The sequence below is a fragment of the Lutra lutra genome, chromosome 3 (genome assembly GCF_902655055.1).
Source record: "Lutra lutra chromosome 3, mLutLut1.2, whole genome shotgun sequence".
Taxonomy (NCBI): domain Eukaryota; kingdom Metazoa; phylum Chordata; class Mammalia; order Carnivora; family Mustelidae; genus Lutra; species Lutra lutra.
The window spans coordinates 20,741,866-20,754,530 of record NC_062280.1 but is presented as its reverse complement, the minus strand read 5'-3'; the positions used below and the strand labels follow the sequence as shown (position 1 = coordinate 20,754,530).

The 12,665-nt window shown below is 36.7% G+C and overlaps 1 protein-coding gene across 25 annotated transcripts in view; it reads right to left on the bottom strand.

Moving 5' to 3' along the window:
* MAP2 (microtubule associated protein 2) overlaps nt 1–12,665 on the bottom strand; it is a 288,045-nt gene that overhangs the window by 71,183 nt on the left and 204,197 nt on the right. For 24 of the 25 annotated variants that reach the window (XM_047720938.1, XM_047720931.1, XM_047720933.1 and 21 more), the window contains one exon: nt 4,827–5,111. In XM_047720938.1, coding sequence (XP_047576894.1) covers nt 4,827–5,088 — 262 coding nt within the window. In that variant the 5' untranslated portion in view covers nt 5,089–5,111. Of the gene's footprint in view, nt 1–1,792; nt 1,795–4,826; nt 5,112–12,665 lie in introns of all 25 variants that reach the window. The other variant, XM_047720922.1, reaches the window with a different exon arrangement.

The window sequence follows — 12,665 nt, the reverse complement described above, 5'->3', positions numbered from 1 at the left end:
CAGCGTAGGGTAGTGGACGGCGCACTGGTCTATGCAGCGGCGGACCTGCAGTCTGACTGTAGTCACGTGATCGCGGATGGGTGACTACACCTGTGAAAGGTGGTCTCACTGGTTTCCTCCAGTTATCTTTTTTTTTTTTTTTAGATTTTATTTACTTATTTGACAGTGAGAGAGAGAGAGAGAGAGAGAGAAGGCACACAAGCAGTGGGAGCAGCAGAGGGAGAGAGAGAAGCAGAGGAGGGAGTCCAACACAGGGCTCGACACTGGGCTTGATTCCAGGACCCTGGGACTGTGACCTGAGCCAAAGGCAGCCACTTAACTGACTGAGCCACCCATATGCCTTCTTCTAGTTATTTTGATAGGAATCTAATTTGAGTTTGGGCGGCACCCTCAGATAAGAAACTTAAAGATTGGGCTCCTAATTTTCACTCAGACTTGGAACTCTGAGGGTACCAAATGTGGTCCTCTTGCTTTTTTTCCATAATGATAAAGTAGAGAAGAGAGGAAAGGTTTATTACAAGCGTATTATGATTCACGCTTTGGAAGACAATTTAAAAATGACAGTTTTAAAACAAACAAAAAGCAGGAAGAGACTCATAAATATAGAGAACTGATCTAACCGGGGGAATGGGGTAGGGGGAAGGGGCAAAGTGGGGGAAGGGGAGGGGGATGTTTAGGCTTCTAGTTATGGAATTAGTAGGTCATGGGAATAAAAGATATAGTCTAGGGAACCCTGTCAGTGGCACTGTAATGGCATTGCACGGTGACAGATGGAAGCTGCACTTGTGAGGAGCAGAGCATAATAACAACGTACAGAGAAGTTGAATCACTATGTTGTACACCTGAAACTAAAGTAGCGTTGTGTGTCAGCTCTACTTCTGTAAAAAAATAAATTAAAAAAATGATGTTTTTAGTCTCATAATTATCGATTTCCTAAGTGACTAGATTCTTAATGGCTTCTCATTTCTTTCTGGGGGCTTTTGTGGCATGGCTTCCAAAAAGGTTACCTTAGTGAATACATATTAAAAAAAAATCTTGAAGTAGCAAAAGTTATGCTACAATGGGTGAGCAAATAATTCTATCTACTTTTCTATGGATTAGCTTTAAATTGTGAGGAAAGAGATGAAATCTAGAAGAGGAATCCATAAAGAAATAGAATTTAAAATATTATCGCCTTGTAGAGTTCCCTTCTATCCCCTTCCCCCAGTCTCAGCATATAGGATCAAAGATGAGCGGCCTATGGGCTTGCATTTGCAAAAATTAAAAATTACTATGGCCCAGGAATGAAGGTGAACATTGAAAAGTGTAGATGAGAGAGGACGGGGTCTGATCTTTGGTTGAAGTAAGTCCGCCTGATGAAGGAAGATGGGAGGGAGATGCAGTACTTGCGTTGCACTTATTATGTGATTTTTCTTTTAGAGATGAGTAAAAATAAACAATCTTGTGGATAAATTTGTTTCTAACGATGAAGAGAGGACTATAGCAAAGTAGGAGAGAAGAAAGATCTTTGGATTCAACTAGTAGTGGCCTGGACACCACAGCATATAGCTGAAGACCTGATGTTACTGGAAAGTGTGCCATATTAACAGTGCCCTGAGAAGTATCTTTTCTAAGGGAAAAATGCAAAATACTGACAGATTACATGTGAATGGTAAAAGAGGAGGCTAATGTATTGATCCTCTGGTCCTCTTTAAAATAACAACCTCAAAATAAAACAGTGTCAGTTCATGTTAATGAACCCTACCATCAAAGGATAGGATTTTTAAAGACCGTATTTCAGATTTAAGAACACTTCTTACTGGGAATGATTTTTGTTATGTATAAACCATCAATAATAAAAGGTACTATTATTTTAAGCTAAAGTTTGGGGAGAAATCTAATTGCACATTAACTTATCACTGGCACATCCTCTGTAGGTATGAGACAATATTGTACATTTTTCCTCCCCACGGCTTTCCACATTATACGGACTTACTACATGTCTTGTTATATCTGGAGGGAGGCTAATGTAAAATCATACCCTAGTTTGGATTGTACATCTTACTTTGGTAACCCACAGTTGGCTGTTTGCAACTTTTGTCACTATGAACATACATATAGAACTTCCAGAGTTAGAGTCTCAAGAGTAAGATAAGATTCAAGTGAAATATGATGAATTCAGTTCAAAATGAACTCTGAATGATCCTGAACTCATAAATTAAAAGAAACATCTGTTAGGCTCTTTTTAATTTATACTATTTTCTCAAAGAAGCAGGTGAAGACACACTGACCCGGCAAAGTGATTTTTCCGATGTTCTTAAATAATTAAGACTACTGAAAAGAAATAGGGAGTGATGTTGGCTCTTCACCGCTTGACCGAGCACACAGAGCGACTTTTTTCTTTAGTGTATTACAAGCTGCTATCATTAGCTGTAAGATTCAACTGGTAAGATAAGACTTTTCAGTAGTGTCACCATTAATCTGAAAAGGACTTTCTTTTTTTCTTTGGCATTCCTTCATGCATTCATTCAACATACATTAATCGAGCATTCGAAGTGCAACACCGGGTGTTGTTGGATAGGATGATGAGAAAAATCTTGGCCTATCACATTATCTTGTCTTCCCCACAGTCATTTTGTTCCAGCATGTCCTCATCTCCTCATGCCTCAATTTCTTCAAAACCTTCCTACTTAGTTCTCCTGACACCCAAGTCCCACCTTGTTCAAGCTATATTGCCCTCAGCAGTATAAAGAGATACCTTGATCAAGAGTACCCCGTTGTCCATATTGACAGGACCACCACCAGCAATAACAATAAGGGTAATTAATAGATGCTATTCTCTGATCCGTTGACTTTGTACACTTTTTTTTTTAAAGATTTTATTTATTTATTTGTCAGAGAGAGGGAGAGAGAGCAAGCACAGGCAGACAGAATGGCAGGCAGAGGCAGAGGCAGAGGGAGAAGCAGGCTCCCTGATGAGCAAGGAGCCTGATGCGGGACTCGATCCCACGACGCTGGGATCATGACCTGAGCCGAAGGCAGCTGCTTAACCAACTGAGCCACCCAGGCGTCCCGACTTTGTACACTTTTACCATCTCATTTAATCCTCATTGTGACCGTGAAAGGCAAAAATAACATTTTTATTTCAGTTGTATCCACAGTTTCATACTACCAGGCCATATGTGCCCGTTGAGCGCTGCATAGGTTCGCAAATGCTTGAATTAGATTGTACACTCACTCTCCTCTCCTGTTCCACATGAGTTTCTGCAGGATCCTTGCTTCTTATCACGGCAACTGCCAAAAACCTGACTTCACATAGATAAGTCTTAAAAAGGAATGTGGTGTGATCGAATGTTGAAACTGTGAACTATCTTGAGGTCCGGCGGTGTTTAACAGATGCTGAGTATCACTGTGTTTCCCTTTGAGCAATTAAAATACTCTGCCATCGCCCTGTGAGTTTGCTGGGACTTTTCAAGATGCCTCTGTGCACACTTGGGGAAATTTGGTCCTATGTAGAAACAATCCCTTGTCAACGTTGCCTTTCTATCCTGCTGGTTTGGCATGGAACACATTGTGTTTCACATATGAATTGTGTGCACAGGTCTTATGTCTGCTCCTGGGTCATCTGCTCTGTGAAGTTTGAAGACATACCTTGCACGAGCCCTGGCACAGAAGCTGGCACATCTTACATATAGAAAAGGCTCAACAGTAGTTTATCTAATGAGGGGATTAAAAAAATTACACTATGTCCTTAAGTAATTGCTCTTCAGTTATCTGAGATGCCCTTAATCATACCCCATTGAAATTTAAATACATTTTTTGAACAAAGTATACAGTAGTGTTGCTGTCTAATTGATAGCGTGCAGGAAACCAGGGTTTGAATAAGCAAGAGATGACTGTGAAGGGGGCACAGCCTTTCCTATTACTTGTAGTTTACCTACTCTTTTTGGAGTGGCATATCTGCGAGTTATTGTGTTCAAACACATTACATTCTGATTACAGAAAAAAGGAAAATAATGGTGACGAATACAGTGCAGGCAAGTGTTTCCTGATGCTGTTAACGTGCTATAATGACCATACCATCAATAATGATATTATCAATGACAGAAGAAAGAGGACTATTGGTAGAAATTATACTTTGAAAGGAAGTACTTAAGAGTAACTCAAATTATGTTCTCTTTTAAGCATCTGTAATATTAGTTCTTACAAAACTCTCTGAGGAAGTATGGAATGGTTCCTATGCATGTGTGTGTGTTTGTTTCCTTTCTTTCACTCTTTTTCTCTCTTTCTTAAAGATTTCTTTTTTTTAAAGTAATCTCTACACCCAACATGAGGCTTGAACTCACAACTCCAAGACCAAAAGTCTGTATGCTCCACCAACTGAGCCAGCTAGGTACTTCAATCTCTCTCTCTCTCTTTTTTTTAAAGGCTGGGAGATAGACTCCAAATTGCCCCCAAAAGTAAATATGATTCTATTCAGTCAGTCAAATTTAGGTCCAATATTATTCAAGAGAATCAATAAGTAACTATTTGTGAAATTTTCTTTCAGTGAGTTAAGAAGCTGACAGTTACTAGCAAAACACACATATACTGAGCCATGTGTCTATTAAAACTAATGTGGTAAAAACTAAAAAGGGAGAGGGGATGAAGAATACAACTAATTTGGGGGAATGTCGGGCTAGTTCCCAAGATTATTCTCTTCTTTTGGTGTCTATTTCCCCTGACTGACTGGAATTTCAGTCCTATCACTAGTGACAGAGGATCATTGCAGTAAATTAATTCACTTTCAGATGAAACAGACTTCAAAGCACGAAGCCAGCCCTGGGCACAGAGGAGCCCTTAGTTACCTGCTGTTTCTCTGTCAGCTGAGGTCAGCTCTCCGTTGATTCCATTCTCTTTGGTATCTGAATAGGTGCTCTGTGACCCATGTTCTCCAAAGGCGCCCTCTTCATCCTCCCTGTATGGGAATCCATTGGCGCTTCTGACAAGTCCTTCCCCTGCCCCGCCTTGGTCCTTAATCTCAGGTGGATGTGGGTGTGCCGATGCCTCTGTTAGTTGAGCGGAGGTCCAGTGAGGCGCCTTTGCTTCATCTTTCCGATCATCTGCCATTCTTCCACGCCCTGTGACCTCTCCTGAGATTGGAATCAGAAAAACAGTCGCCATCACTTTGGGAAAATCTGATCTGATATGACTAATTCCTAAGACAGGGAAAACTTACAGCAAACTCAATGGTTAGCTATGGCCAAAAAAACATGCTTAATAATCCACTGTTAATATTAAGCAAATACTTATTGTTAATACCTTGTTTTTTTTTTAACAGATCTTTTCTGGCTTATCTATTCCTTTACTATGTGACCACCATCACTTTAATTTACTTTAAACTAGTGTTTAGCATTTAAGGAGATATATAACTTTCATTGACATACGTTATTGACTGTACAGTAGAGTTGAAGAATCCTTCAGGATAGGGGAAACAGCAGTATGAAGACATTGGGTAGAAAAAGGTAAGAAAACAAATAGCTAAAGGGAAATGATGAATTAGGGAAGATCACTCCAAGTACTCTTAAAAACACAACTCTCCCCGAACCCTAGAAAAGGCGTTGTCTAACGTAGTAGTCCTTTCCATTTCAAAGGTGTTCAATTCAAACCAGAGGTAGATATGTTTTCCTGGATACTGTATATTAAAAGAGAGTTTTGACTTAATTTTTTAGCAAATTTTCCTAAACCTTATCTACAGATTAAGAGTGTATATAGATGTACTAAGATTTTCTCTTAGTATAAATCTTATATAGAGAAAGAATAAAAAATACAGTATTAGGCCCACATCCTACCTTATAATGTTATTTCACAGGCAAGTCAAATCAGATCTGGAGAAGTTGAATCACTGACATATATCAGGTAGCTATAAATTATAGTAAAGTTTGAATAAGTCATGGAATGGGTGTTCTCCACATGTTAAGTGAGTGGTAGATATTGCATAGCCTTCATTTCCACGCTGATGCCACTAGGTTTAGAGATATAGTCAAGAAAAGGTGTTTCATCACTCAGTTCTAGAAAGCTGTTGCTGGCAATGTAGACTCATGGATGGCCTATTGTCTCCACACTGCCGATAATGACATAGGCAATGACTGTCTCTGAGGGAAACTAAGAACACTTTCCTGTTTTCAAAAACAGTAACAAGTAAAAAACTCCACAAAGAAGCAAACAAGATTGTATTAAGATAAACCTACTTTCTGTTACTAAGCTCTGTTTAGAGACATCACAAATAAATTAAGCTACATAGAAAGTAAGTTTTCCTACCAGATTCCTAACAAGTATTTGTCTTTTTTTTTTTTTTTAAACTTAATTTCAATGCTTTCTTCAGGTTCTAATTCTAGTTTTCTATTCATTCCAGGAGAGCTGGATGAGTTAACTCATTTAAACTAATTTGACTACAATACTAAACCTCCCCCCAAATTCCTTCCCATAAGGGTTCTCTTTATTGTTCCTAAGAACATATTTTTAAAAGGATAGAAGAAGTTTAGTACTTATTTATTTATTTTACTTACTTAATTAATTTATATGATTTCATTTATTTATTTGAGAGCAAGAGAGAGACAGAGAGAGTACAAAGTGAGGGAGAAAAAGCACGAGCATGGGGAGGTACAGAGAGAAAAGCAGACTTCCCATTGAGTAGAGAGCCTGACTTATCCAAAGATGCTCGATCATGACCTGAGCCTAGGCAGGCACTTAATGCACTAAGCCCTCCAGATGCCCCAGAAGCTTAGCTTTTGAAACATTGATTGAAGGACTTGTGAATAAGCCAAGGAGCATTCTTACATCACTAACAATGTGCAATGAACTGGATCCACAGAAGGGTTTCCTCATCTGTAAAGTGAGGACAACAATGTCCAGTTTATTGTTTGTTATAAAAGGTGAACAGAAAAATATAAAGGGCTCCGCACAGTCCCAGTCATGCTCAATAAATAGTAGTTGTAATCTTTGTTATTGTTATTAGAATGATACTACCAATCATACCAGAAATCATTATACATAAAATATTTTAAGTAGTTTTCTAGAATTATTACTATAAGAACCAGAGGCTGAAAACATGATGAGTACAACAAGAGTTACTTGCAAATGTCTACAGATATTATTTAGAACTGAAAGAATGTTCCAAGGCAGACATGGCAAATGTCTAAGATGCAGAAGCCCAATGGCAGGAGTATACCCTCAGAATTCAGCACTCCATGTATATATCTGAAAACTCTACTCCATCCTTATAAGGATGATTCTGCAATATTCTAGACTGCGGTCTGCCATTGTCTTCCGGTCAAATATCAAAGGACCTCATCCAGAAGTGTGAGGATTGTATTTTTTTCTGAACTGTTGTGGCACCTTCATAAGTCTAATGGATTGAATAAATACCTGGATTCCAATTGTGACCTTCGTATTCAAGACGCTGGCTCGGCATCCTTATCTTTACATGCTTTGGTTTCCTTTCCCAAAATAGCTCAATTAAAATTTCCATATTCTTACACTGTCCAGTCTATTTTGCATGCTGAATGAATACTTGTAAATAGGAAGTTTCCCCAAAAGAAGTATATGCCTCATTAATACCACTTTAAAAAATTTAATGGGTTCTCATTTTAGAACACTTCAAGATCTACAGAAATACTAAGCAGATACAGTACAAAGAGTTTCTATGCACCCCTGTATACAATTTCCTGTTACTAAAATCTTACCTCTGTATGGTATTTTAGTTATAATTATAAAATATTAATACATTATTATTAACTGAAGTCCCTAGTTTACTGGGATTACCTTAATTTTTGCAATTTCCTTTTTCTGTTGCTTTAGAATCCCATCCTGCAAGCATTAACATTTCTTTTCTTTTCATGTCTCTTTAGTTTTCCCTTGGCTGTGAGAATTTCTCAGACTTTGTTTGTTTTTGATGACTTTGAAAAATACTGGTCATGTATAGATAGAATAATTCCTCTATTGAAATGCATCTGATGTAATTTCATGATTAATTTTGGGATGTGTTTTGGGGGGAAGATTGTCAGTGCTTACATGTGCAAATAAGCTTGAGAAACGCTGAGTCATAGGGGTGTGTATAACTTGATCTTTCAGAGAGCTTTTGATATGCTACTGGAATTTTGGAATCTCAGGGAGGGCCAGTGATGTCCAAAGCATTCCAACCAATTAGCCATAGAAAACTTTTTCTGATGCCATGTTTATTAACATGTTCAAAAGGATTTGGGAAATGCTTAGGTTTGGATTTTAGCCTTTGTTTAATGCTGAGAGTATCCTAGCCACAGATCTTCAAAGTAAATAAAATAATATAAACACCCAAACTCCCAGTTTAAATTGGCAGTTTTTCCCCCAGGGCTCTCTGGAAAAAATCTGTCAGTGACAAAAATTCCTCACCTTGGACCTAAAAAAACAATGCCTGACTGAGGAAGAGTATTACTTGGTTATCACCCACTTAAATGTTAAATGTTAATATTAAATGTTAAATGTTAAAATGTTAAGATACTTTGCTTTCAAGACACCAGGCATTTAAATTGTAAACTCCTTAATGGTAAATGCTTTTGTATTCTTTCTTTTCAATTAATCAATGAAAGGTGATATTTCCAAGAAAAAAAAAAGAGCTCATTTTGGAAAAAGAAAGAGCTGGGTGGCCATGCTGCTTAATTAATGTCAGTGGCACAAATACAGTGAATTAATTATCTAAAATGCATCATCTGACTTCCTGATAAGACTATTCAGATAATACATGGTAAAATGCTTGCAGATTAATCAGACATCACTTTCTTATTTGTTGGGTATTAGACATGTACAAAGTATAACCATCTACTAAGTGACAATATTTGAGGAGATTTTAAACTATAATCAGCATTGCTCTGACAAAACGACTTTGACAGAAAATGTGATTTGGAAAGATCTTCATCTGCTGTACTGAAAAGCTGCTGGAATCAAAGGAGACACTCTTCGGCCACACACTCTTACATTCGCAATGTGCTATTATTAAAATACTACCCACTCATAGTAAATTTCACTTAAATCCCTAATCCATGTTTTGGGATCATATATTATCTCCACTCTTCACAATGGTATTATAATATAGTTACAGGAGATCACAGCGTCTTTTAATTTCTTCCTCCTGATGTATTACTTTTATCTGACGCTCCCCCAAAACTGTGAATGTAGTATTAAAGAAGATAAGAAAGCTGAGATAAACTCCAATCCCCTCCAAATCTATAAAAGGAAAGTTGTGAGGTACCAGGAATTGTGATATTCCATTCCTCTCATATAATGAGAAAGACTCTTCTCTTTCCATATAAAGATCACAGATCCTAACTGCTCCTAACAGCTGAACAGCTGGGTGAGGGGAGCGGGAATCTACCACACAATCACCTGGTTTGATTATTAAACTGAAAAGCTGCCTGAATCCTTCCCCCTACCTCCCTTCCAAAAATGTAGTTTGAGAATGTGGGCAAGGGAATTATTAAGTTGAATAGAAACGTACTAAGTCCGAGACATTGATTTCCAATGGGAATCTTACCTGGTAGAGCTAAACGCAAATGCTAGTATTAATGGGGATACAGCTACCTGTAATATGCATTTTTAACAAAGAGATCCAAGAGGTTCAAATTTCTCATTATATCAGTATGAGATACTAGCATGACTTGATCATATCATTGCTCTTATACGGCATATTGCAAAGCCCCAGTATTCATCTCAATTAAGAAGATACACAGTTGGAAAGAAAGCTGGGAGAAAATGTTGTGCCACCAAAAATGTCAGTCATGGACTTGAATGGTAAGCTTCAATCTTTGCTACCCTTCTTTTTAAAGATTTTATTTATTCATTTTATTTGACAGAGAGAGAGTGTGGGCAGGGGGAGGAGCAGAGAGGGAGAAGAGAGAATCTCAAGCAGACTCAGTGCAGAGCACAGAGAGCATGTGAAACTTGATCCCCGAACCCATAAATCACCACCCTAGCTGAAACGAGGAGTTTAACTGACAGAGCCACCCAGATGTCCCCTACCCTTTTTAATACAACCATTTCCTCTTGATATTTGAAAGTTCTCTAAGAACAGATTTATTTCTTCTTTCATCAAAATTCCACCTTTTAAAATTCTAGTTCTTAAAATTCTAGCTTTTTCCCCTCAATAAACCTTAGGTTTATTCTCTCAATCTAATGCTCTTTGGCAAAAGCACACATGTTTTCAACCCAGCTGTTGAACCACTGACCATGGCTACACTCCAATTCATTTCTTTAATGACTAATTATTTTTAAAAAATGTAAGATTCATGAGTATTTGGCAATCTGTCGTTGACTTTTGATTCTAAGGATAGGAGCCAAATGATATGATTTGGTATTGATTAGATTTCTAACCTATTGAAGACTCAATGTATATCACCTCATATTAAAACCAGAATGAAAACAGTCTTTCTCAGATTAAGCTCCCAGTTGAAATGGTATATGGATTAATTCCTTATCTATTTACGTAAAATTATTCAATTTTGTTTTGAGGTAGATGTTATGCATAGATGTTTAAGGCTGCTGAGTAAAATAACTATTTTTCCTCATACTGAGTAGAAGGTTTTATTACCTTGAATCAGGAGCCTTATAAGTAGTCAAATCTCTTGGATAATTATAGCTAAGAAATCCCAAGAAAGAGAAGAGATATATAAGTGAAACAATGGAAGGAACAACAAAACAACAACAACAAAAAGGAACAGAAAAAAATTAAATAACTAACTTCATATAAAACATGTCTGTATGGCAGAACAGTTCATGGTTTAGGGTAGATATATTCCAATTTTTAATTACTTAATAAATAGAAAAATTTACATCTCATATGATAATTAATATAGATTTGTACAGATACATTTTGTAGCTTTTCGATGGGTGTATCAGGCAGCCCCACTATCATTTATCAGATTTCTAGAATATTAATTGCAGTATCAATAATTAGATCTCTTCTATACTGAGATTCTATTGTATTTAAGTGTATCTGCTTTTCAAACTGTCCAGGCCTAAGACTGTAATGCTCTGTTTCAAAACTCTGGGATTTTACTTGAGTCTCTATCCAGGTACTTACATGAATTCACATATATCTAAATAGTTATTTTTCTTTTCCTGTGAAAAATAATTTGGACTTGCCCACAGGCAAACCAAAAGTCTGCTTCTAATTCTGTAAAACCACTCTTGAAAACATACCCTTTTGTGATATGATTGTATCTAGCACAAGGATATACACAATAAATTAATTTATATTGTAATTTAGAATTAAGATATGTATTTTGCCAATTTTTGATATTTCTTAGACAATCAAGTAATCTATCACTTTCCACATCTTCTTTTAATTACTAGGAACTTTAATGCTTAGCTACAGTATTTACCCCATTCTAAGACTTTGGTACTATGTTCTATTTCTTATTTTATATATAATTTAATTGTAAAACTTATCAAATCTTTTCTGAAATCAGGCAGAATACATGTTATAAATAAACAATAACTGGACCTATTACCTTCTGAAAATTTACTTTAAGGTATCACTTTTTAAAGAAATTATGTATTATAATTTAGTACACAGTAGCTCTCATGTTATCCCTCATGTATGTAAAATGAATAAAATACAAAATAAACTTAAATTTTCTTTACACAAAACATGTATAAGATCTTACTTAATATTCTAGATCTTTCAGATAACTACTAGGTCAATAAATTCTCATGAGAAATATGATTTCTTAGAAAAACTAACATTACTGATTTTTTAAAAATTATATTTCTTTCTCTCTCTCCTTTTTAAAAAATATTTTATTTATTTATTCGGGGGAGAGAGAGAGAGAGACTGCACAAGTGGGCACAAGGGCAGAGAAATAGGGAGAAACAGACTCCCTACTGATCAAGGAGCCCCACGTGGGGCCTGATCCCAGGACCCTGGCATCATGACCTGAGGGGAAGGCAGAGACTTAACCGACTGAGCCACCCAGGTGCCCCATAAAAATAGTATTTCTCTTTTATCTATCTTCCTTAGAATACTCTTTTAATTACCATTCAAGCAAATGTTGCTAATGAGTGAATTGTAACTTTCAAATGACAAGTGACGTATTATATTGGAAGTGGTGAAAACCACACTTTTGTTGGTTCTGCCCAATGGTTTAATATGTGCACATTAAAACCAAAGCATTTAAAGACTGGTTTAAAAAGAGTCATTTTCATCTGGACTTCCACTTATCATTGGACTACTGGAATATTGTACGTGCAAAAAAAAATAGTTGGATTAAACTCTGAAAGTTCTTATACTTTCTGTTCTTTAGAGCAAGTAGCACATAGATATACTTATTCAAGCATATCAAACAAAAGTTCCTGAGTGCATATGCCCTGAGGGCTTGCAGATAGAAGAAAAGAAGGTACAACTGTCATATTTTCTCCACTATTTTAAGGGAAGAAATAAAAAGTAAGTAGAACCACCTAGAAGAAAATGTCCCTGACAGTTCTAATGTCTTCCTAAGCTACGGATGAATTTCGTTTCTCAGGGCTAAAGATGCAAAGCAGAGACACGTTGTACTAAAAAAAGACACCATTTTCTGATTTTCTACCTACTTAATTGGAAGTTTTCATATTTCTCTTTCAAAGTCTCTTTCAAAGTCTGAAAAGGGTCATGCAAAAGTTAGATGCACAGAACTAAC